The following is a 24,473-nucleotide window of genomic DNA, read 5'->3' as shown; positions in this document are numbered from 1 at the left end:
ATATTTCATTATCACTTAGTTGCCTATAAAATATATTACATTAAATTGACCTTAAATGCAAACGCAGTTAATTTCCTCCAAATATGTTAACGTAATTGTAATTTCAAGTTATGAGATCATTTATATCAAATATTTTCAGTTAAACCCACAAAACACAGCTGCAAAAATCGCCACCTATTGGCTTAACATAAAAATATAGCATAAAAGATTTTTCTTTTAAGGAACTTTAATGCACAACAGCTGCTAACGACTCATTAAAAATATTGTACCAGCATTGTGACTGTCTAATGTTAGGCTAAAAATTACCAAAATGATTCGAATATGCATATGTTAATATCCTTTCGCATCTTTTTTGTGTAAGACATTAACGAGAATTAATCGAAAATGCAATTGAATACTTTAAACAAATAGTGTGAAACAAATTATCACAAGTTATTATTTATATTTATTTATTTTTTTTTTAACAAATATCTTCTAGCTTCAATCTATTTTTAAGCACATCCGTCAAGTTAAAGAACTAATATGAGAAAAAACTTAGTAGAAAACACCTTTTATTTTATTTATATTTTTGATTTTATTTATTTCTTTTGCTAAGGAATTAACATATAAAAAAGCAAAGCATGCAATACCTCTATTTTTAGATTTCATTCTTTACTTTTACTTAAACAACATATCTTTGTTTTATCTGAGCAATTCCTGCGAAACTATTTAAACTTTCACTGCACGTTCGCATTGCGTTTCTGGCAAAGGCCACAAAACGAGTCAGCTGCAAAGAGAGAGCGAAGAAGCAACTTCCAATCAGACTGACAATTGGCCAAAAAAAACTCTCCCCAGAAGAAATTGCTTTGAAAAAAAAGCGACTGCAACTGTTTACAAATTGTGGAAGCGGGGGAAATTTGGCTTCATCGAATGGTTTGCTGCACTGCATCTGCCGTGGCCAAATAAATCATGTGTGAAGGTGTCCCAGCTACCGCAGGCAATCTGCGCCACTGACAGTTTTAATGCCCCATGAAGTCCTGCCACCAGCTACAGCTTCAGCTCCTGCTTTCTCCTTCTTCTGCTGTTCGAGCTTTGCACCCAAACTTTTATGATTTGCTTGGGGCAAACGTAGCAGACACAGCGACTACGTGCGTGCCTCGCACTTGTGGCATATGTGTGACGTTTCAATATCCTGTTGCGTGATTTTTATTTTCATATACAACATTTTTTTTCTCTTATGTTGATTTTGCAGCCTCCCACTCTTCACTCTCTCTGACTCGCAGCTACGTGAAGAGTCGCAAGTCACAAATCAAATGCCAGCCAGGCAGAGTCAGGCATTGTTTGGCTTCTTTTCCTGTTTTCGTTCTTTTGCTGCGTTTAGGCCTTTTGAGCTGTCTACTTAGCCCCGGCCTACACCGCTGAAGCCCAACCTTCCATTTTTGGGGTGAGCTGTGGCTGGGGCAGTGCCAAAACATGCGAGGCTCAACAGCAGCCAATAAATCAAAATATATTCTCGCTCGTACATGTTTTTTGTTCTTTCTGCTGCTCTCATAACTTGATTTTTATCCTATTTTCTGTTAGTTGTTGATTTTGTAATTTATGTCACGGTGTGCGGCGTGGCCAAAAACGTATTTGAAGACGAGCATTTAAAAACAGTTTTAAAAGCATTTGCTTATAAATGAGACGAATCGATGCGAGCTTAACGAGCTGCATAAATTTGATAGGATTTTTAAATATAATACACATTACACGTTAAATCAGTCAGAATTATTTGATTTGGTTTTCAAAAATAAACAAAAAATGTTAGATTGTTATATTTTTTTAAATAATAAAATGAATTTAGAAGTTAAACTGAAAGTTTCAAACCAAACAAATTCTACATTTAGTTCTTTAATTCTATTTATTTTTTAGTGCAAAATTTGTTCATATAATAAAAGCAGGTATAAAGGCTATGTTCCTACTATTGGAAGCTTATTTTATTAACTGAAAAATTTATTTAAAGTCAAATATAACTTATAGATTATTTGGTAAATCAAAATGGAAGTTTTCTCGAGCTTATATCCAAAAGTTTTTCTTTAATTTGTATTATTTTTTGAGAAATTTATTCTCATTCTAAAATAAAAATAACCAAATAACTTATATTTTGTTCAACACTTTTGAACTAACGAAAGCAATATATTATATTATTATATTTCTTAAGAAACCTCTTAAAATTATGGAATATTTCGTGAATTAAAAGTGAAAACAATTAATTTTTCTATAAATTTAAGTATTTACCTAGACAGTAGATTAAATTATTCTACAAATTTGAAAGCATTATAGTGTTAAAAACACTTTAAAGCATATTGAAGTAAAATTTCTTACATATGTAGCTATAAAACAAACTTAAATTTAAATTTATTCCCTCTTTTGCAGCTTTTTCTCTTAGGTTGTTAATAAATATTGAAATAAATTGATTCACTATTGTAATTGAAGCTTTGAAGTCTCTGCGTCATTGCAGGCGACGGTGGCCTGTCAATATCTTAATATCCATTTGCTTGTACCCTGTACAAGAGAAAGAGTACCATATACTATATATAGTAGATGCAGGAAAAGTTTTCCAATACCATTTACCATAATTCCACTTTGCACATTGACACCTAACCAGAAGTCATTCACAAAAGTAAAAGACAAGCAGAGAGACGCTGAAGGAGAAGCTGCTACAAACTGAGTAATAGCTAGTAAGAAAAAAAAAACAAGAATATGACAACAACAACAAAATTGTGTGGAAAAAGCACTCGAATGTTCAACTACACTTTTCGACATGGACACTTAACTGACAATGTCTGACCTTTTCAACAACAGGACGAGGACCAACAACAACAACAACGACAACGAAAAGTAAAAGCAAATTTTACTCAAAAACAAGGAAGAGCGATAGCAAGGAGAAAAAAAAGTGTATGTGAAGAAAGCAAAGTACAAAATATCAAGAAATAACTAAAAATTGATGCATACACAAATGTGTGAGGCTGTGACTGTCACTGGAGAGATGGAGAGCTGGAGCGGAGGGCAAAGGGCAGAAAACAAAGAATGAGAATGAGAAGTGAAATGCTTACGTGATGTTTAAGTTTCTGGTGTGCTATGCTGAAGGTCGCAGGGAGGACAGAGAGCGAGAGAGAGAGAGAGGGACATACACAGACAATGTCAGAGCAGAGAGGGAGAAGAAAAAGACAACTCAGCGCATTGCTGCATACAAAAAAGGGGCCAGGAGACAGTCGAGCAGTCAGGCAGGCACAGGACAAAGTCTTTCTTTCGTTTGGCGACGCACACACAACAAAACCGGGTGTCAAACTTTAAACTGTCAAAAGTTGCTCGATCCACCATGTGTGTGTGTGTGCGAGTGTGTTCTATGTGTGTGTACTGGGTGTGTACGTGAGCTGAGCACAGTTGTGTCCGCTGTCAACAGCTGCATAGACACGCGCCAGTTCAATATTGATGCCAACTTTAAAGCCAGTCAAACAAGAGCGTCGATTAAAAGCGCATTTAAGGACAGCTCTCAGACCAACCGACACCTACACTCGAGAGAGACACGGCAGCAGCTCTTAATATGTCCAGAGGCAGAGCCACCTAAAGCGCACAAATTGCCCCCAAATGAGCGTCAGACATTTTTGCCCACAGCCTGGAAGTATGCTACAATAAACTGCAGTTGCCCTCGTGTCTGTGCGTTTGTATGTGTGTGTGTGTGTGTGCACCGGTTGTTGCGTGTTTACGCAACGTAACCAAAGTCAAAACCTCGATTAGGATTCAATCTGCTGCTGCGGGCCATTCTCCCAACGTTGTTTGTCGTTCTCGTTGTCGTCCTTGTGTCGTAGTCCTTGTTGTTGTTGCCCAGTGTTGTTGCGCCGCAGGTCAGCAGCCAAAGTCAAACCGATTAAAACTCACACAACAAACACACGCACACACTCACACATCGGACTGCGAAATGCTTTTGTGTCCAATAGGTATACGAGCATGTGAAGCGTATTCTTCAAGGGGCAATTAACTCAGCTGCGCTCGAAAGTATGCAACAAAAAAGTGGCTGTCGAAAAAATAGTGAATGCCTGATGGTGTTGTTGTTTGTGAGTGTGTCTGTGTGTGTGTAGCGGGTAGTATTGCGGCTTGCATAGATTAGATTTTTCGCCCCCGACCACTGACAGAAATATTTGCACTGGCAGCAGCTGCCACGCAAAGGGACCGCAGCGCTTGCCCATAAAATTGCCATTAACGCCAGGAGTCCCTCTACACTCACTCACATACATATATCTAGCACTTTTTTCTGGGATCACTTAAAGCGCTTAAATTTGGTGTAAAAGATGCCTCAGCTGTCAACAACATGCGCATCCAATTGCAATTAGCCAAGGTGCAAAGCGAGCGCCGCAAGACAAAAACTTAAAAGTGGGCGACACGAACATGAAACCAATTTAAATCAGCGAAAAAGAAAACAGCGAAACGGATAGAAAAAACTGCACAATAATTTACTCAAGGCGTCGCGTTGTCGACATGAACCACGCCCAGCTGCTTGAGCTGTGTGTCTGCAGCAAATTAATTTCGCCGAGTGTCTTTTGCAGTAGTCGAAGGACAACGGCCACGAATCCTTGCCCAAGGTGAGCGTCAAGAGTTGACAGGCAAAAAGGAGAAATGAAAAAAAGAATTGAAGTAAAGCATCCATGAGCAACAATCTCACTCAATCTCTAATGCACAAACAAACAATTCATTTGCGAGTCTCTCAAATCTCTCAATCTCAGCAAGCATATTGTTGCTTTTGAATTTGAAGCAAAGTAAATCGTTTGTGGCGCACATAAAAAAAATGAATGAAATGAATGAATGTAAGCCGCAGCATATCAAATTACGCAAAGCAGCGCGCCAGGCAGATGACAAAGTGCCGTGGCATGTGGCATGTGGCAGGAGAGTGTAACAAGGTGTAGCATAGGCAACAGCAACGGCAGCTGCCTCATTCCGCCCGTTAAGTGGCTTCTTATGTGTTGGGTGGGTTTTTTCTTTCTCTGCTCAGCTTCGAGGGTTGTCTTACGTTGCGGTTGACAGTCAGCGCATTTGATGAGTCTCTGAAAAATTGTTGCTAATTTTTTAGCCAACTTTTCAGAAGGACTATCACATTGCGACGGGACTTAAGTGCAAATGGTTTGGCATTTTAATTTTATTAGAGACCGTAGAAGGTAAGCCGCAACCCAATTGTGGCAGCAACAGGCACTGAGCTAGCAAACAAATGGTTGTTTTACAAATATGTGCACTTTAAAGAAAGATTTAATCAGTTGATCAACTTGAAATGTAAATTTGTTGTGGGAATTCTCAATAAATTGATAGCTTATTATCTCAAAAGATTTTTAAGTAACATGCTACTGAAAAGGAGATGCCAATGAAGATAATTACTTTTAATTGTAGTAACAAATCTATCTAAACAAAGAAACATCAAAATTTGACTCTGTTTAATAGGTTAATTTTTATTTATGAATAAAGAAGAAAATTCATTCAATTTCCATCAACTATTTTCGTAAACTTTAATTGTACATATTTTGTACATAATTTTTATTTGTTATAAACTCTATATTGTTCCAATACTTCTAATTTCCCTTAAAATTATTTTTATTAAGTCAAAATCTGTTGACTATGTATTCAATAATTCGCCTTTAAAGTCTGAATCTTCTAATTATATCTTAGAATACAAATCAAGTAATTTAATGTAATAAAATATCTATCATTAGAGTGATAACTTTATTTCTACATATTTTATTCTCATGTAATTACTCAATTTAACAAGCATAAACGACATTTTCTTAGTTACCTTTTTTCATTATATTTTTTTTTTGTATTACACTCATTTATTATATTCTTGCACACATTTTTGCTGAGCTCTTATGCAGACATTTTCGTACAATATTTCCGAGACATCCGCACCTTTTGCCGACGACAATGCGCAGACACAAAATGTTACTCTCGTTCTCATTTAAGTTGCTCTTGTTGCTGCAACAACAGAAGCAACAAATGTTCATTGTCTTGTAAAGACAACCGCAGCCTCAGACCCAAACTCAAAACCTGTCCCAGTGCAATCTAAAGAGCCCCACAAAAATGCTGCCAACATATTTTGCCGAGTGTTTTCTTACACACACACACACACACCCACACACAAAAAGAGAGAAAGAGAAAGAGAGATGAACACATAGTCGGCAGACGAACGACTTGAGGGATTTTGCTGAAATGACATTTGGCTCCACATGTGACAGGCAGCCAACCAGCAGTGGCAACAACAAATAGCTGCAGCCGTTGGCATTGAAAAAAGCAATTTAAGTCAAGTACAGACACACACACACACAAACACACACCCACGCAGTCCAGCTGCACACCTATTATACACATAGACTACATAGACATGCAATCACGCATACGCATGCCAATTGCCATTGTGGCTTCCTTCTCCCCCCCTCAAACTCTGCGCTCTTCCTTGCGCTCTTTCCATTTGCAAATTTTGATAAATTGCCGCAGTTACCTTTCGAAGTGGAGGAGCTGCAGTCGTTGGCATATGTCGACTGTTGTTTGTCTCATAGTTGTGAGCGACTCTATTTGCCAAGGTGAAATCAAGATTAATTTACAGCGAACTTACTTCTTCGAGTTCAAATCACAATAGCTGAGAACTTAAAGTAGCTTTCACTTATTGTAGACATCCTTAAGCTACTCGTACAAAGAAGTTGGCAGCATCATTAGGCAAACGATAATTACTGCAATATCAGTGCAAGACGTTTAATATATACATAAATTAGTTCAATTCAAAAGTGTATAAAAAACAACAACAATGGTAATTTGAGCAAATAATTCAGTTTTATAAAATAAGTTATAATAATAATAATTATAATAAATGCCTATTTTCATTATTCAAAAATATTTTTTAAGTTTTATGATCACACAAAATCAATATTACTCATTTTAGTGTGAGTCTTTAATCTGATTGAAAAACAATATTTGTTATACTTCGATCAAAATAGTAATATTTAATTAATTATCACTTTACAAGAATTACATGAACTCATTGAAAAAAACATATTTATTCATTAAGAAGCCACCGGATCAAAATAAGTGCAAACCTTGCATTCCTTTCTGCTTAACATTTTCGTCTTCTTGTATTCGAACAACAACTTTTATATCGCTATTAGCAAACTAGCGACTGCTTCCTTTAGAAAATAGTAGCAGTAGTTATAGTTTTAGTAAGCACTTAAAAATGATTCAGCTTACAACCTCTGTTTCGCATTCACCCTTCTTTCATTTTCTGCTTAACATTTCCGTCTATTTCTCTCCAAATTTACTCTTCACGAACTAGCAACTTCTTCCGCTAGACTAGCATAGTAGCAACGTCTTCCATTATACTTCTACTATTTCACCTTCGCCTTCCTTCTGTTTCTGCTTAACATTCTGTCTCCTTCTTTCCAAGCCACTTCTTGGTTGTACTCTTCGCGAACTAGCAACTTCTTCCTTTAGACTAGCATAATAGCAACGTCTTCTGTTATACTCTTAGCGAACTAGCAACTGCATCTCTCAATTTCCTTCTCGCTCTCTCCAAACGACTTTTTCGGTTGTACTCTTCGCAAACTAGCAACGGCTTCCGTTAGACTAACATAGTAGCAAAGTCTTCCGTTATACTTCTTCACCTTCGCTTTCGTTCTATTTCTGCTTAATATTCTCACTCTTTCTTTCCAATCAACTTCTTCGGTTGTACTCTTCAGGAACTAGCAACTGCTTCCGTTAGACTAGCATAGTAGCAACGTCTTCCGTTATACTCTTAGCGAACTAGCAACTGCTTCTGCTTCACTAGTAGCCACTTCTTCTATTTTCTTTTTGCACTCTACTTTCGTTTACGTGCACATCTAGCATCCCCTTCTGCTAAATGTTTGCTTCTGCTTATTTCTTCTTTAGCTGAACTGGTAGTTTATTAAAATTGTAAATATTACTGACGAATTAAAGGCACATTTTAAGTATTTAATTTAATTGTATCTAAAAAAAAAGAACAGTTTATATGAGTAATTGACTAATTTCATATTAAAGAGTAAATAATTCCTAAGCCAATAAATGTAAACCGCACTTTCAGGTTGTATCATTGCATCTGCCACCCACACGAGTTGCCAATCCATCTTGAATGAAAATAAAACCCAAGTCGAGCGATTGCTGAACAAACTTTGGAGGAAAGCAATCGACAAATAGGGGGAAATGCCAGAGCTAAACGATAAATCTATGAAATTATTAGCAACGCCAAAACGAAATCGAAGTGAAAACTTGCCCAGTGCAGCAGGAAGAGCGAAGAAGAGGGAAGAGAAGGAGGAACAGGCGATGGCAGCGATGCGTGCCGCATCCGTGATAAATGGCATGGAGGAATCGCATTTGGAGTCGCAGCTGCCAGGAGACGAGAGTACGATACGAATGTGTGTGTGGGGCTAATTGAATTTAATTGCCCACTTAATGGTGCAATGAGCTGAGTGCAAGCAGCAAGAAAAGAAAGTAAATCTTGTGTGTGGACTTGACCAGCGGCAACAGCGACAAGATGCTTGGATACATATATTATATACATATATACATACATATATATTGATAATATACAGCCTTACTTTTCGCAAAATAATCGTGAAGCGAGAAATTTTTTAACCTCATTAAAATTATGCAACTAGAAATAAAAAATTTTGTAATTTTCTAATAATCATACTTTTTTCTTTTTTGACAGGGTATTTTTTATTTAAGTTTATAACTTTCCTAATATTTGCGGTTTTTTGAAGGCTTCAAGCAAGGATTAGTAAACATCTGATCGTCCTCGTGTATCCATTGCGTCATAGCTGCAAATGTCATTAATTTAAGCAACACTTTTCGATCCGTTGCATTTCCTACTTACCCCATTTAGTGCCTATTTTCACAGGACAGGCAGCGTGCAAGTTACGCGTCTCAAAGTCAAAGGTGTCCAGCTTTAGGTTGTACCAAAGCAAAGCCTTTCCAGCCTCTGGCTGCACCGTCAACTGGTGCGTAGGAAACATTGTTCCACCACCACTTGGCATATCATTCAGCTTTAAACAAAGGCAGCAAATATTATTCATATCAATACTTGGACTATAGAATTCTCCACTTACATACAACACTATGGTGGCAATGCGATCGTCGATGTTCGGTATGGTATCATTCAAGAAATCATTGTGACCTTCATAATGGCCGCCATAGCCATACCTCAGCATATTCGCCAGATATGCATCGCTAATGTAGAAATCTGACAAATCGGAAAATCGCTGTCGTATGCGTCTCACAAGCAAATTTTCTTTCTGTGGAAGATCTGGATTGGGCATCCAAAATTGACGCACTGTGCGGTGAAACTGATAATATCGTAAATCTTCAAGATCATCGATTTTAGTATGCATCACTTTTTCCATTATTCGCTGCAACGTCGCAATTTCTGAGCTTGAAACCATATTGTGAAACACGAATATCTCGGGATCCTCCCAGATCTGTTCCATTCGAAAAGGCGCCAGTCGAAGAAAAGGCGATGGCGATGTTTTGTAGGAGCACAAAAGCCGCGTGGGTTTTGGTTTATAAAGAGAGCTACAGAGATAAGCATTCGTGTCATGAAATCTAATGAGTTGTTCATTTTTTACTCCTTTTGGTTTGTTTTCCTGAAAATATGCCAACAACTCCTCAACTTGCCAGCTAAATTCTGGATCCGCTTGCAGCACAACGCGAGCAGGCTGCAAGTTCCCTAAAAGAAACAAAAATTAATCATTGATTTGATAATGTATGGAATTGCCTTACCTAAAGCTGTGTGTGATCTAGCTAAAAGATACGAAATATTGCTACGAGTTAGACCCAAGAAAGCGTAGACATCAGATGGAGCTTTATCCATTAAATCTTTAGCTGTTTGCAGCCACTCGATTGCTGTGCCATAATGCGATCCATTAAAATAGAGCAATCCCATTTCATAGCATTCAAGTGGCGATAGTTTTCCACTGACGGATTAAATTAAATGATAATATACAACTATAGGGTATCATAAGTCAAGTTACTCACTCAGTTTGTAGTTCGTCAATCAATCCCTCGGCAATATCACTAGCATTCAACCAATAACTTTCCTTTAAGCGATGCATCGCAACCATGGCTTCCTCAACATTTTCCAGTCGAGGTTTTCGCTCATTCATTCGCCGAATATAATCCATTTGTTCTGGTAAGTAAAAATACGTAATATTGTTGTGAACCGATTGAAATTAGAATTCATAATTTACTTTGACCAACTGGTTGTTCCATCAACTTCTCCACATGAGTCCAATCTGCATGCATTTGTCTTATAAGCGACAAACTGTTCATCGGATTGGAGAGGAACTCCTCTTCTCGACCTTTGGCTGCCAGTTGTGGCTGATGTAAGTGCTTCCCGATCCTAAGAAATTATAGTATAGATATCTTTGTAATATATCTTAAATAATTTATTACTCACTTTCGCAATGTCTCGATCTTCGCCTGCAATTCTTCGATATATTCGAAGGTATTAAGCAATAGTTTCCCATTTTGATTCAACAATTGCTGTTTGTTACTTAACGATGTGACATAATCTATTATTACACTCAGATTATTCGTTTGACACGCCACAAATAACACCTTTATACAAAGGATATATACAGAATATCGCAGAGGTCTGTAGAGCACCATCTTTTCTGGCAATTTGTAGAATATGACAACTTAGTTGTCACTTTATAAAGACGTCGATCCGCAGCGAGACTAAACGATTTATTCCACCTTATGTATAATTCATTCGTGAACACACTTTTAGATTGCGATTTGTTGGCCATCGTCTGACAGCTAAAGACCCTTTAATAATGGAAAATAATTTTGCTAAATTAAATCTAAATAATTTTTCCACTTGATCAATAGATTTAATAACAAATTAAAATATTATAAGAACTTTCAAAACGTTGTTTAAAACTGAATGATTTAATTGAGTATTTTATTTGTATGCTTATGCGGAGTAAAGGATTAAAAGGGCTTTCATTGCTGATGCTCATTTGAAGCCAAATATTGGTACGACCTTTAATGATTTTCTCTGTTAAGAATAAATAATATTCCTTTATATATTCTTATATTTTTCACTTCTTATTTAAAATCAATAACTTTAAAGATATTCTCATTTAATTATTCAAAATAATTTAAAAGTATATGTAACTAATTTATCATTCCCAAGTTTATTTTTATTAATTATTAATATATTTCGTAAATGTCATGCCATGATTTAATAAGTTTGAAATGAATATTTGTTGTTGAGACACTTTCAGTGTATGAAAATAAATTGTACATTATTCTTTGCATTTCTTACAATCAAAAGATGCATTAAAATATATTTTAAAAGTCATCTTAAATTAAGGTTCAATGTAAATACGGCTTTTTGGAGGCTGTCTGCAAGGGAGAGTAAACATGTGATCGTGTTCGTACAGCCAATGTGCGAGAACTGTAAGAAACGTTTATTTAAGAAACATTTTTATGCTTTGACATTTCGAACTCACCCAATTTAGTGCCAATTTTAACTGGGCAACCTGCATGTTCAGTCCTCGTCTCGTAATCAAATGTGTCTGGCTTTATGCTATACCAAAGAAGAGCTTTGCCAGCCTCTGCCTTTACCGTCATGTTGAGCTTAGGGAACATTGTTCCACCGCCACTTGGCACATCATTAAGCTGTAAGCAAAAGCAGTTTAATTAGTTGTTTAACTTAAAATCTAACTTAAACTTCATCCACTTACATACACCACAATGGTGGCAATGCGATCCTCCATGAAAGCCCCCGTAAAGTTGTAGAAATCACTGTGAATACTAAAGTGACCACCAAAGCCATATTTGAGCATCTCCATAGGATCCAGTTCCAGAACGATCAAATCTGAAAAATCCTCCATTCGCTGTTTTATGCGACTCACCAGCCACTGCACTTCTTCAGAAATTTGTGGATGAGGCAACCAAACGTGTCGAAGTGTGCGATGATTCGAATGAACGAGTTTGTCATCCTCTGCAATCACAAGTTCACGATCCATCAACGCTTCCGTTTCCCCCTCCAGCAAAGCAATCTCAGAACTGGAGATCATATTGTGGAACACGAATATATCGGGATCCTTAGAGATCTGTTCCATTTGAAACGGAGCCAGTCGAAGAAAAGGCGTTGGCGAAGTTTTATAAGAGCACAAAAGACGTGTGGGTTTTGGTTTATAGGAAGAACCACAAAGATGGGCGTACTCTCCATTAAACTCGATCAGCTTTTCATCTTTAATTACTGGAGGAATATTTTCATTAAAATATTCCAATAACTGCTCAGCTCTCGAGCTCAAATCAGGTTCTGTCTGTAGCACATTTCGAGAAAGTTGCAAGTCACCTAAAATAAGTAGAAGAATTACTTTTTTAGAAGTGAAAGGAATATGAATCTGCCTTACCTAAAGCAGTGTAGGATCTAGCTAAAAGATACGAAATGTTGCTACGCTTTAGACCCAAAAAAGCGTAGGCATCTGAAGGAGCTTTATCTATTAATTTTTGGGCTGCTTCTAACCATTCGACAGCTTTGTGATAAAGCGATCCATTAAAATAGAGCAATCCCATTTCATAGCATTCGAGTGGTGAAAGTTTTCCACTAACAGATTAAATTAAATGATAAAAGGCAACTTAGGAGTAAAAGTCGAGTCACTCACTCTGTCTGCATGCCGTCAAGCAATCCCTTGGCAATATCAGTTACATTCAACAAATAACTTTCCTTCATCCGATGCATCGCAACCATGGCTTCCTCAACATTTTCCAGTTGAGGTCTTCGCTCATTCATTCGCCGAATATAATCCATTTGTTCTAGTTAGTAAAAATACGATTTAACATTGTGAACCAATTGAAATTAGAATTCATAATTTACTTTGACCAACTGGTTGATCCATCAACTTCTCCACATGAATCCAATCTGAATACATTTGTCTTATAAGCGACAAACTGTTCATCGGATTGGAGAGAAACTCTTCTTCTTGACCCTTAGCTGTCAGTTGAGGCTGCTGCAAGTGCTTGCCAATCCTAAAAAGTTTCAGTATGAACATCATTACAGTACACTATAATCTTAAATAATTTCTTACTCACTTTCGTAATGTCTCAATCTTCTCATGCAATCGATCAATGTATTCATAGAGATTCATCAATAGTTTTTCATTTTGTTCCAATAACTTTAGTTTGTTCTTTGGCGATGAAATATAATCTGTACTTTTAATAGGATTCTCCGTTTGACACGCCACCAACAACACAGAAATGCTGAGAATATTCACAAAAGATCGCAGCAGTCTGTAGTGCAACATTTTCCATCGTCTTCTGCTTCTGAAATTAGTTTAACTAATGCTTTAATAAGATGTCGTTTCAAAGCGAATCGAAACAATTTATTCCGATGCTGGGAAATTTTAGAAATTAAACTATTTTTAAGTAAAAAGTTATTTGCCCTCATTCGACATCGATAAACCATGTAGTCTAATGAGTATAATTATAATTAAGGCCTTTGGAAATATTATTGTATCTAGATTCTGATCAATAATTAAGACTTAGAAATATCGATGCCAATTGGCTTATATAAATTTCATTATAAAACATTACGATTGGTATTTGTAATGATAAAAGAAACAATCTTTGCTTTTGTATGTTATTTATATTTTTCATTTTATTCATACTTAAAGGATGATCTCGGCTCATCATTCATCTGACTCTACTTGTATTGACGCAACTTTGGAGGCCTTAAACATGGTCGGTTGAGCATCTGTCGATGCTCAAAGACCCATTGGGTGATGGCTGCAAAAGCATTTCACATGAACACCGTGTATAAAAGTATTTCCAAATCAAACTAACCAAATTTAGAGCCAATTTTGACAGGGCAAGATGCATGTATGTTTCGCTCTTCGTAGTCAAATGTTTCCAAATTCAAATTGTACCAGAGAACAGCTTTGCCAGGCTCTGGCTGCACCTTCAAGTCGAGGTCAAAAAACACTGTTCCACCACCACTAGGCACATCATTGAGCTGTACGCAGAAGCAGAAATTCCTTCAATAAAACTCCCACTTAGACTTCATTTACTTACATAAAACAAAATTGTGGCAATGCGATCCTCGCTGCTGGAGTCGTTGAAGTAATCATTGTGAATGTTGAAATGTCCTCCAAAGTCATACTTAAGCACCTGCATGACGTCACTATAACTGTCGAGATTGAAATCTGACAAATCCGACATTCGTTTATGCAATCGCACTGCCAGTAAATTCACTTCTCTTGAAACATTTACATGAGGCAACCAAGCGCTGTTCACTGTGCGATAATTGGTAACTTTTTCTCCTTCACTATTACCTACTTTGGCAGGAACCAGAAATGCTTCCGTTTCCCGGTCTAAAATTGCAATCTCTGCGCTAGAGATCACATTGTGGAACACGAATATATCGGGATCCATCGAGATCTGTTCCATTTGAAAGGGAGCCAGGCGAAGAAAAGGCGTTCCTGATGTTTTATAGGAACAAAGAAGACGTGTTGGCTTAGGTTTAAAAGAAGAGCCACAGAAATAAGCGTAGGCACTATCAAATTCGATGAGATCATTTTCAACTTTTTGAGGTTTGTTTGCTTGGAAGTATTCTAACAACTCCTCAGCCTTAGCGTTCAAATCTGGCTCTGACTGCAACACAAGGCGGGCTAGCTCTAAGTTGTCTAAAAAAAAAGAATGTTAAACTTAAAAATAAATTAACATAAAGTTGCCTCACTTAAAGCTGTGTAACATCTAGCTAATAGATGGGAAATTTTACTACGTGTTAGACCCAACACACCATAGACATCACTTGGAGTTTTATCCATTAACGCTTTGGCTGTTTCTAACCATTCGACTGCTTTGTGATAAAGCGATCCATTAAAATAGAGCAATCCCATTTCATAACATTCGAGTGGAGAAAGTTTTGCACTGGAGAATTAAAGAGTTGATAAATATATAAATATATATATATATATATTATATAACTACAAGGTCGAGTTACTCACTCAGTCTGCATGCCGTCAAGCAATCCCTTGGCAATATCAGTCGCATTTAGCTCATAACTCGAAGCTATTCGATGCATGGCAATAAAACTTTCCTTAACATTTTTCAGCTTGGGTCTTTTCCTTATAAAATTCAATTGTTCTGTGGAGGAGTTATTAATAGTTAGTTGATTCACTAACTAACATTATAATTCATAATTTACTTTGACCAACTGATTGTTTCATCACCTTCTCCACATTAGACCAATCTGCATGCATTTGTCTTATAAGCGACAAACTGTTCATCGGATTGGAGAGGAATTCCTTTTCTCGTCCTTTGGCTGCCAGTTGTGGCTGGTGTAAGTGCTTGGCCAGCCTAAGAGATTGTATAATAAATAACAATATAGTTTAATAAAGTACTAAATAACTTATTACTCACCCTCGCAATGTCTCGATCTTCGCTTGCAATTCCTCAATATATTCGTAGAGATTCAGCAATAGTTTCTCATTTTGTTTCAACAACCTAAGCCTATTCGGCACAGATGAAATATAGTCTGTACTTTCAGTAATATCATTTTTTTGACATGCCACCAACACAACAGATAAGCTAAGAATATGTACAAGAGATCGCAGTAATCCGTAGTGCAACATCGTTTTTTGTCTTATGCTTTAAAGGCTCATTTTCCTGTCACTTTATGAAGGTATCGATCTTAGGTGAAACCAAACGATTTAATTTTCACCACGGTAAATTTAGCTGTGAAATCAAAATTTCCTTCCAAGTTGAAAGTCGTTTGCTAACGCTAGACATCGATAGACTCTGTAATAATATTTCTAACGATTTCCAAAGATAAAGTTAAGTAAAGGTTTATCATGCTAAGTTGATTGAGTGATTTGTAGATTTTAAGGATTTGAATAAAGTTTTCTGCCCTGTGGCACAATAGAATTGCGCTTCCTATGTTAGGATAATTGTTGCCCAGTCATTTGGTAAGAAAATTGTAAATTATATATATAAATCTAATATCTAATGGCTTTAATGTTTATACCCGCTACCCATAGGGTAGAAGGGTATTATAACTTTGTGCCGGCAGTCAATGTATGTAAGCATCTCCGACCCTATAAAGTATATATATTCTTGAGCAGCGTCAACAGCCGAGACGATATAGCCATGTCGTCTGACCGTCTGTCCGTCTGTGTGTCTGTCTGTCTGTCCGTCCGTCCGTATGAAACACTGGATCTCAAAGACTATAAGAGATAGATCTATAATTTTTCGACAGCATTTGTTATGTTTGCACGCAGATCAAGTTTATTTCAATTTTTTCCCACGCCCACTTCCGCCCCCGCAAATCAAAAAAATCGAATAACCAGCGTTCTTTTAAAGCTAGAGTTGCGAATTTTGGCATATACAATAATAACTATAGTAGTTATGATTCCTGAAAATTTGTTTGCGATCAGATTGTCAAAGTTATTAAAGAAATACTTTTGTATAGGCAAAAACGCCTACTTACAAGGGGTCTTAGTTGCTTTGGCTTTGGTATATTGTGCCGTCTATGGTATATTTTGAATACGGTACTATATCTATAAACCAAATATGCCATTTGGTATATTTTTAGTATTTTTGTAGTATTATCGGTATATTTTGAGAAAAATACCGCAAAAAATATATTTCTTTTATTTAAAATGGGTAGCGGGTATCTCACAGTCGAGTACACTCGACTGTAGCTTTCTTACTTGTTTTCATTTCATTCATACTTAAAAGATGATCTCTCCTCATCATTCATCTGAGTCTACTTGTATTGACGCAACTTTGGAGGCCTTAAACACGGTCGGTTGAACATCTGTCGATGCTCAAGTACCCATTGTGTGAGGGCTGCAAAGCATATGATTTGAATATCGTTTATAAAAGTATTTCCAAATCAAACTAACCAAATTTAGAGCCAATCTTGACAGGGCAAGATGCATGTATGTTTCGCTCTTCGTAGTCAAATGTATCTAAATTCAAATTGTACCAGAGAACAGCTTTGCCAGGCTCTGGCTGCACCGTCAAGTTGAGGTCAAAAAACACTGTTCCACCACCACTAGACACATCATTGAGCTGTAAGCAGAAGTAGAAATTCCATTAATAGAACTCCCACTTAGGCTTCATTTACCTACATAAAACAAAATTGTGGCAATGCGATCCTCGCTGCTGGAGTTCTTGAAGTAATCATTGTGAATGCTGGCATGTCCTCCAAAGTCATACTTAAGCACCTGCATGACGTCACTATAACTGTCGAGATTAAAATCCGACAAATCCGACATTCGTTTATGCAATCGCACGGCCAGCAAATTCACTTCTCTTGAAACATTTACATGAGGCAACCTAACGCTCTTTACTGTGCGATAACTGGAAACTTTCTCTCCTTCAGGAGTAGCTACTTTGGCAGGAACCAGAAATGCTTCCATTTCCCGGTCTAAAATTGCAATCTCTGCGCTAGAGATCACATTGTGGAACACGAATATATCTGGATCCATCGAGATCTGTTCCATTTGAAAGGGAGCCAGGCGAAGGAAAGGCGTTCCTGATGTTTTATAGGAACAAAGAAGACGGGTTGGCTTAGGTTTAAAAGAAGAGCCACAGAAATAAGCGTAGGCTCTATCAAATTCGATGAGATCATTCTCAACTTTTTGAGGTTTGTTTGCTTGGAAGTATTCTAATAACTGCTCAGCCTTAGCGCTCAAATCTGGCTCTGACTGCAACACAAGGCGGGCTAGCTCTAAGTTGTCTAAAAAAAAAGAATGTTAAACTTAAAAAAAAATAAACTAACATAAAGTTGACTCACTTAAAGCTGTGTAACATCTAGCTAATAGATGGGAAATTTTACTACGTGTTAGACCCAACAATGCATAGACATCTCTTGGAGTTTTATCCATTAACGCTTTGGCTGTTTCTAACCATTCGATTGCTTTGTGATAAAGCGATCCATTAAAATAGAGCAATCCCATTTCATAACATTCGAGTGGAGAAAGTTTTGCACTGGAGAATTAAAGAGTTGATAAATATATAAATATATATATATATATTATATAACTACAAGGTCGAGTTACTCACTCAGTCTGCATGCCGTCAAGCAATCCCTTGGCAATATCAGTCGCATTTAGCTCATAACTCGAAGCTATTCGATGCATGGCAATAAAAGTTTCCTTAACATTTTTCAGCTTGGGTCTTTTCCTTATAAAATTCAATTGTTCTGTGGAGGAGTTATTAATAGTTAGTTGATTCACTAACTAACATTATAATTCATAATTTACTTTGACCAACTGATTGTTTCATCACCTTCTCCACATTAGACCAATCTGCATGCATTTGTCTTATAAGCGACAAACTGTTCATCGGATTGGAGAGGAACTCCTCTTCTTGACCTTTGGCTGCCAGTTGTGGATGCTGCAAGTGCTTGCCGATCCTACAAAATTAAAGTATAGATATCTTTCTAGTATATTATAATCTTAAATAATTCACTACTCACTTTCGCAAAGTCTCGATCTTCTCTTGCAATTCATCAATATATTCGTAGAGATTCAGCAATAATTTCCCATTTTGTTTCAACAACCTCAGCCTATTAGGCACAGATGAAATATAGTCTGAACTTTCAGTAATATCATTTTTTTGACATGTCACCAACACAACAGATAGGCTAAGAATATGTACAAGAGATAGCAGTAATCCGTAGTGCAACATCGTTTTTTGTCTTATGCTTAAAAAAGTAATTTAGCTGTCACTTTATGAAGCTAACGATCTTAAGTGAAACCAAACGATTTAATTTCCTCCATGGTAAATTTTGTTGTGAAATCATAATATCATTCTAAATTTAAAGTAATTTGCTAACGTTAGACAGCGATAGACTCTGTAATAATATTTCTTACGAATGGGTATGAAAGAATCTTTAAAATGGTACAACAAGTTCTAAAATTGAATTTATTTATCTTTCTTTTCTTTTATTTTGCAGTGTTTTTCCATAATCGTGTTTCCCTTAGATCATTATTGGGTCATCGAAGACAAAGATTCCAAAGATGAAGTTAAGTAAAAGTTTGTCATACTAAGTTCATTGAGTGATTAATGGCTTTTAACAATTAGGATTAGGTTTTCGACCTTGTGGCAGAATTAAATTACGCTTCCTATGTTAGGATAATTGTTGCCCCTATTTCTTATCACTTAGACTGTGCAACGACTATTCAGTTGGTAAGAAAGTTATGAATTATATATAGAAATTTAATCTAATCTAATATCTAATGGCTTAAAAGTTTTTCATTTGCAGATTACATAATATAGGATGTATTATGATGAATTATAATAAATAAATATTTCAAAATTCCAAAAAATTGTACAATTTGATTTATTATATGTCAATACAAAATCATCACAATTTATCCGGATATACACGTGCTTTGGGAGGCTTTAGACACGGGCGTGTGAACATCTGTTCCCTTTCATGTATCCATTGTGCCATTGCTACAAATGTTTATTGTATTTAAGCAACAATTATAATATGGTTTTAGCTTCGCGAACTTACCAAACTTGGTGCCAATCTTCACAGGACAAGATGCATGTTCGTTACGCGTCTCAAAGTCAAAAGTTTCCACGTCCAAATTTTGCCAGAGAACAGCTTTGCCAGGCTCCGGCTGCACTGTTAAGTTTAGCTGAGTAAACATTGTGCCACCGCCACTGGGCACATGATTGAGCTGTAAAAGAATTCTTAAATAAAATTCGGATGTCAATTTTAATTACTTACATATAACAAAACGGTGGCAACGCGATCGTCCCTGAATACTGAACTATTCAAAAAGTCATTGTGAAAGCTGTAGTGACCACCAAAACCGTATTTCAGCACCTCTGACAAATAATAATAACTATCATTCAAGTCGGACAAATCCGATATTCGCCGTCTAATTCGAGTAATCAGCGAATTGAGTTGCCTTGAAAAATTTTTATTGGGCAACCCAACGCTGCTCACTGTGCGTATATTTGACAACACCGACTTCCCATTATCAAGTACCCTAGCAGGCAGCATAAATGCTTCCGTTTCTCGCTCTAAAATTGAAATCTCTATGCTAGAGATCACATTGTGGAACACAAATATATCGGGATCATGTGAGATCTGTTCCATTTGAAAGGGAGCCAGTCGAAGAAAAGGTTTTCCTGATGTTTTATAGGAACACAAAAGTCGCGTGGGTTTTGGTTTATAAGAAGAGCCACAGAGTTGTGCAGTTTTTTCATGAAATGCAATCAAATTATCGTTCTCCACTTCTTCAGGCTTGTTTTCCTTAAAATATTCCAACAACTCTTCGGTTTTGGAACTCAAATCTGGTTCTGCCAGAAGAACTTTGCGAGCAAGCTCCAATTTGTCTAAAACAAAAACAAAACGAAATTTTATTATTGGGTTAATAAAGTTTTGGATTGTCTTACCTAAAGCAATGAAACATCGAGCTAATAGATGAGAGATGTCGCTTCTTGTTAGACCCAAAAGATTGTAGACATCAGATGGAGCTTTATCCATTAACTCTTTGGCTGTTTCCAGCCACTCGATTGATCCGTAATAAAGCGATCCATTGTAATAGAGCAATCCCATTTCATAGCATTCGAGTGGTGAAAGCTTTGCACTGTCAGGTTAACATAATTATAAATAAAAGTACAGGGTATCTTAAGTCGAGCTACTTACTCTGTTTGCATGCCGTCAAGCAATCCGCTGGCAATATCAGCAGCATCCAGCTCATAACTTGAAGCTAGGCGATGCATGGCAACCAAGGCTTGCTCAACATTTTCCTGATTTGGTTTTCGCTCATTCATTCGCCGAATATAATCCATTTGTTCTGGTTAGTAAAAATACGAAATAGCATTGTGAACCGATTGAAATTAGAATTCATAATTTACTTTGACCAACTGGTTGTTCCATCAACTTCTCCACATGAGTCCAATCTGCATGCATTTGTCTTATAAGCGACAAACTGTTCATAGGATTGGAGAGGAATTCCTCCTCTTCACCTTTAGCTGCCAGTTGTGGCTGTTGCAAGTGCTTGACCAGCCTAAGAGATTTCATTGTAGATATCATTTATGATTGAGTTTATTACTTACTTTTGCAGTGTCTTAACCTTCGCTTGCAATTTCTCAATGTATTCGTAATTATTCAGCAATAATTTCCCATTTTGTTCCAGTAACTGCAGCTTATCCTTTAACGATGTAACATAATCTATAGTTTTACTTGGATTATTCGTTTGACACGCCACCAACAACACATATAGGCTAAGGATATTCGCAAAAGATCGCAGTAATCTGTAGAGCAACATTTTTCGTTTATTTCTGCCAAAGAAAACGTTTTATTTGACACTTTAATATGAAAATAAATGCAGAGCGAGATTAAACGTTTTATTCCACTTCATTAGTAATTCGATTAAGAAATTATTTCTTGCTAGAAAGTTGTGCATTATCATTCGACAGCTGCAGACCCCTTAATCATAAATTTAAAACTAGTTGTTATGCTTGTTATAGCCGAAGTATTTGAAGTTTTTAAGTGAATGAGAAGAATATAAGCATAAATATTATAGTTTATTAAATTATTAACTTTTTATTGGCTGTACTTCAAGTTGTAAATTAATCTTCAATGGGAAAAGACTCTGTACTTTATTTTTTTTGTTACAAATATATAATATTTATGTTTCAATTAATTTAAAAAATAACAAAGGTATAAAAATGGTACAACCTTAAATATTAATAGAAAATGCTGAAATATATATCTCTCTCTTTACGTTTAAAATTATGAAGAATGTTACACTTCACTTATAAAGTAACATTCTTCGTAAATTTAATGAAGAATGTTACACCTCATTTACTCGTATAGAGAAACATTCTTCAAAAATTGAAATGTTAATACAGATATAAATTAATGAATTCTCTTTTATTATCTACATATGATTTTACTCTCTTTTATGCAGTTACAATATCTACTAAATAACCAATATATTCTTTTTCAACAATTTCAAATATCGTATAGATTATATATAAATAGATTACATATAAAATAGTTTTTGCATTTATTTAAAGTATGAAATTCACCTCATCCAACAAATATATACTTATGATCATTCCTCATCGTCTACAAGTTCCATTTCATCCACTCCCGCTTCAAAGAAAAGCTTAATAATCACTGCAAGGGTAAAAAAAAAATCACTAATAAATTAAAAATATATATAAAGTCACACACTTAATTTACCCATCGAAGTTCCCACAACATTGGGACACATTGTGTGCTCAAAATTGCCTTCGTTAAAGGTGATCAAAGCATCTCCGCAACTTGGTTTGACGACGACATCAATATTTGGTATAGTAAGAGCGCCTCCAAAAGCAACATTGTTTAACTAAGTATTAAGAAATATAATATAGATAATATAGATAAGTATGCTAAAGTCTTTTCTCTACTTACAAACACAATCGCTGTAGCTTTCACATCCTGAATTATTTCTTTTAACTAGACATAAAATAAATTTCACAACAATAATTAAAACAAAACTTGTTCTTGAAACAAAACTCACAATTTTCAATTGAAATAGTTGAAAACTATCTGAATTGTTAAACGTCAACACAAAAAAACCATCCATGGCTCCATCGAGTCCCGTCATGTCCTGCAAACGTTCTGATATACGCCGGATTCTTAAGCTGTAGCTACTTGGAATCAGGCAGCCACTTATTTCAGGCTCCTCTGCAAACTTGTGACTCTCCGGGCAGCTTTTAAAAGCTTTCTTAATATGGCGAATTTCGCGTTCGTAGATGCCTTGCTTATAAAGCATTACATGGGGATTTATCCACAGATCCTCGACTGCCAGCGGCGCCAGTCGAAGAAACTCCGTGTTCCTTTTATTATATTGGCAGCTTAAGGTTCTATTCTGCCTAAGCTTGCCTCTACACTGTTGCTGCAGCTCACTAAGCACAGCAGATGGATTGGAATTGGAATCTATTAATCGATCATCAGTTACCAAACGTTGCTGTTGCTTCAAAAGTTGCTCATTTGTTGGAGCTAACTTTAGAGCCTTGGATATCGCCACATGTGCACTATATTTCTTATCTGCAAGGCTTTTACTTGATTAGAGATAAAGGGAAAGCAAAAACTTACCTATTTTGAGCAGCGCTTCGAATTGCATTTCATAGACACGCCAATGGGGAATCCCAATTAAATCGTTGAGAGGCGAAGAAGTGTAATTCTCTGCAGCAACTGTCAACCATTTAGCTGCGTCTTCGTAATTCCGCTGCTCAAACAGCGCCACGCCCATGTGATAGCAGTCCAAAGGGTTTAGCCTAGAATAGAGAATCAATTTTAACAGCGAAGAAAAATAATGATTATTCCCGAGCTTCAAAACTATACAACGCTGAAGAATGATACATTTACTACTATTATTATTTTTACTACCAAAATGATTTTAGTAAAATCTTGAATTATCATCTTATGATTCTTTAAAATGCAGTTAGGGAACTTACCTCAAGTGCTGTTGATTTTTTAAAAAGGAAGCAGGCTGTAAATCGTAGAACTTGACAACGGATTGCAATCGTTGGACTGCTCGCTGTAAGCTCAAGTGTCGAGGTGTGAGCCCCAAGAGGCGCTTCTGCATTTGGACTTGATCCTCAGCCAGTGGTGCCTCCATCACTCGCTGCCAAGCTGCCCAATCCTGACTCATGTGGCGTATCAGCTTTAAGTAACTCACCGAATTTGCCAAGTATAATTCTTGATGATCGTCAACTTCCTTCACAAAATCGCTGTACTTGGCCAAGGCGCTGTTTAAAACGAAATTTAATTTAATTTCTTCAAAATATTTGCCAAAATAATGTTTACAAATATTTAAAAGTTACTAAAGCGTTGTGGTTAACTGAAGATGAAAAAAAGAATGTAAGCTAAACCCTCCAGTTTTGGAATAACTTCAAACCATTACTTAGTTGCTTAGTTAGTTAAGACAAAACATTAATTTTCTTTATAAAGTTTAACTGTTACATACCCTTTAATAATACCCAGTCTGTCTTGCAACTCTTTGGCATAATTCTCAAAATTAATCAACAACATTCGCTCTACATCAAGCAAATCCTGCATATCACTCTCACTAAAGTTATCACTATGAACTAATCCAGACAGCAGCAGTAGAAATATTAAGCCAACCATTTCAGTGTCAAGTTGAAAGTAAAATAATGCCAGAAAAGTTAAATAGAGCCAATAAATTACTTTTGATGCGCGGCTAATGCAATTTGTCACATTAAATTAAAAGTTAATGTGTACCATTATTTCTAATCCTATTTGAATTGTTAACGGAAATATTCTCAAACCCTCAACACCTTACAGTTTAAGAATCACTTTAAATTCAAATACATACTGCTTGCCTATCCTTGATGAGCAAGCAGTGCCGATAAACAAGCAGTCTTCAAATGCAGCGCTGCCAGATCGCGATAGTAAGTTGCTCAAAAAT

General features: G+C 36.3%; 4 protein-coding genes across 4 annotated transcripts; all 4 read right to left on the bottom strand.

Moving 5' to 3' along the window:
* Window positions 1-8,745: 8,745 nt before the first annotated feature.
* On the bottom strand, window positions 8,746-15,654 carry LOC117574422 (uncharacterized). The gene is made up of 14 exons (XM_052006899.1): window positions 15,439-15,654; window positions 15,224-15,375; window positions 15,024-15,162; window positions 14,753-14,946; window positions 14,089-14,699; window positions 13,861-14,029; window positions 13,725-13,803; window positions 13,111-13,341; window positions 12,896-13,047; window positions 10,039-10,189; window positions 9,784-9,977; window positions 9,114-9,730; window positions 8,882-9,050; window positions 8,746-8,825 (listed from the first exon to the last, which is right to left on the bottom strand). The coding sequence occupies exons 1-14, from the start codon at window positions 15,648-15,650 to the stop codon at window positions 8,746-8,748; spliced, it is 3,150 nt and encodes a 1,049-aa protein (XP_051862859.1). The 5' UTR covers window positions 15,651-15,654.
* A 1,129-nt stretch (window positions 15,655-16,783) lies between these two features.
* LOC127565941 (prolyl 4-hydroxylase subunit alpha-1-like) lies at window positions 16,784-17,525 on the bottom strand. The gene is made up of 3 exons (XM_052006898.1): window positions 17,151-17,525; window positions 16,923-17,091; window positions 16,784-16,866 (listed from the first exon to the last, which is right to left on the bottom strand). The coding sequence occupies exons 1-3, from the start codon at window positions 17,523-17,525 to the stop codon at window positions 16,784-16,786; spliced, it is 627 nt and encodes a 208-aa protein (XP_051862858.1).
* Window positions 17,526-19,379: 1,854 nt separating this feature from the next.
* LOC127565940 (prolyl 4-hydroxylase subunit alpha-2-like) lies at window positions 19,380-21,317 on the bottom strand. Its single transcript, XM_052006897.1, has 7 exons — window positions 21,106-21,317; window positions 20,905-21,056; window positions 20,693-20,843; window positions 20,440-20,633; window positions 19,766-20,379; window positions 19,547-19,715; window positions 19,380-19,485 (listed from the first exon to the last, which is right to left on the bottom strand). Exons 1-7 carry the CDS (start codon window positions 21,315-21,317, stop codon window positions 19,394-19,396), a joined length of 1,584 nt encoding a protein of 527 aa, XP_051862857.1. The 3' UTR covers window positions 19,380-19,393.
* Window positions 21,318-22,096: 779 nt separating this feature from the next.
* On the bottom strand, window positions 22,097-24,155 carry LOC117573779 (uncharacterized). The gene is made up of 7 exons (XM_034257179.2): window positions 24,012-24,155; window positions 23,500-23,793; window positions 23,138-23,319; window positions 22,560-23,089; window positions 22,451-22,495; window positions 22,241-22,385; window positions 22,097-22,174 (listed from the first exon to the last, which is right to left on the bottom strand). Exons 1-7 carry the CDS (start codon window positions 24,101-24,103, stop codon window positions 22,110-22,112), a joined length of 1,353 nt encoding a protein of 450 aa, XP_034113070.2. The 5' UTR covers window positions 24,104-24,155; the 3' UTR covers window positions 22,097-22,109.
* Window positions 24,156-24,473: the final 318 nt, after the last annotated feature.

This window comes from Drosophila albomicans, chromosome 2R (assembly GCF_009650485.2).
Source record: "Drosophila albomicans strain 15112-1751.03 chromosome 2R, ASM965048v2, whole genome shotgun sequence".
Classification (NCBI taxonomy): Eukaryota; Metazoa; Arthropoda; class Insecta; order Diptera; family Drosophilidae; genus Drosophila; species Drosophila albomicans.
The sequence above is the reverse complement of the archived record's forward strand: the minus strand, read 5'-3'. Positions and strand labels throughout refer to the sequence as shown.

Coding starts and splice junctions, on each gene's coding strand:
- LOC127565941 (XM_052006898.1), bottom strand. CDS start 17,525: ATGGAACAGATCTCGATGGATCCAGATATATTCGTGTTCCACAATGTG. Junction 17,092..17,150: donor TTGCCACAATTTTGTTTTAT/GTAGGTAAATGA, acceptor TTCTGCTTACAG/CTCAATGATGTGTCTAGTGG. Junction 16,867..16,922: donor CAAGATTGGCTCTAAATTTG/GTTAGTTTGATT, acceptor TATGCTTTGCAG/CCCTCACACAATGGGTACTT.
- LOC127565940 (XM_052006897.1), bottom strand. CDS start 21,317: ATGTTGCTCTACAGATTACTGCGATCTTTTGCGAATATCCTTAGCCTA. Junction 20,844..20,904: donor GGAACAACCAGTTGGTCAAA/GTAAATTATGAA, acceptor TTTACTAACCAG/AACAAATGGATTATATTCGG. Junction 19,486..19,546: donor GAAGATTGGCACCAAGTTTG/GTAAGTTCGCGA, acceptor AAACATTTGTAG/CAATGGCACAATGGATACAT.
- LOC117573779 (XM_034257179.2), bottom strand. CDS start 24,103: ATGCAGGATTTGCTTGATGTAGAGCGAATGTTGTTGATTAATTTTGAG. Junction 23,794..24,011: donor AGACTGGGTATTATTAAAGG/GTATGTAACAGT, acceptor CGTTTTAAACAG/CGCCTTGGCCAAGTACAGCG. Junction 23,320..23,499: donor AAAAATCAACAGCACTTGAG/GTAAGTTCCCTA, acceptor TCTCTATTCTAG/GCTAAACCCTTTGGACTGCT.
- LOC117574422 (XM_052006899.1), bottom strand. CDS start 15,650: ATGTTGCACTACGGATTACTGCGATCTCTTGTACATATTCTTAGCTTA. Junction 13,342..13,724: donor CCAAAGTTGCGTCAATACAA/GTAGAGTCAGAT, acceptor AACTAATTTCAG/AAGCAGAAGACGATGGAAAA. Junction 10,190..12,895: donor GGATCAACCAGTTGGTCAAA/GTAAATTATGAA, acceptor TTTACTTACCAG/AACAAATGGATTATATTCGG.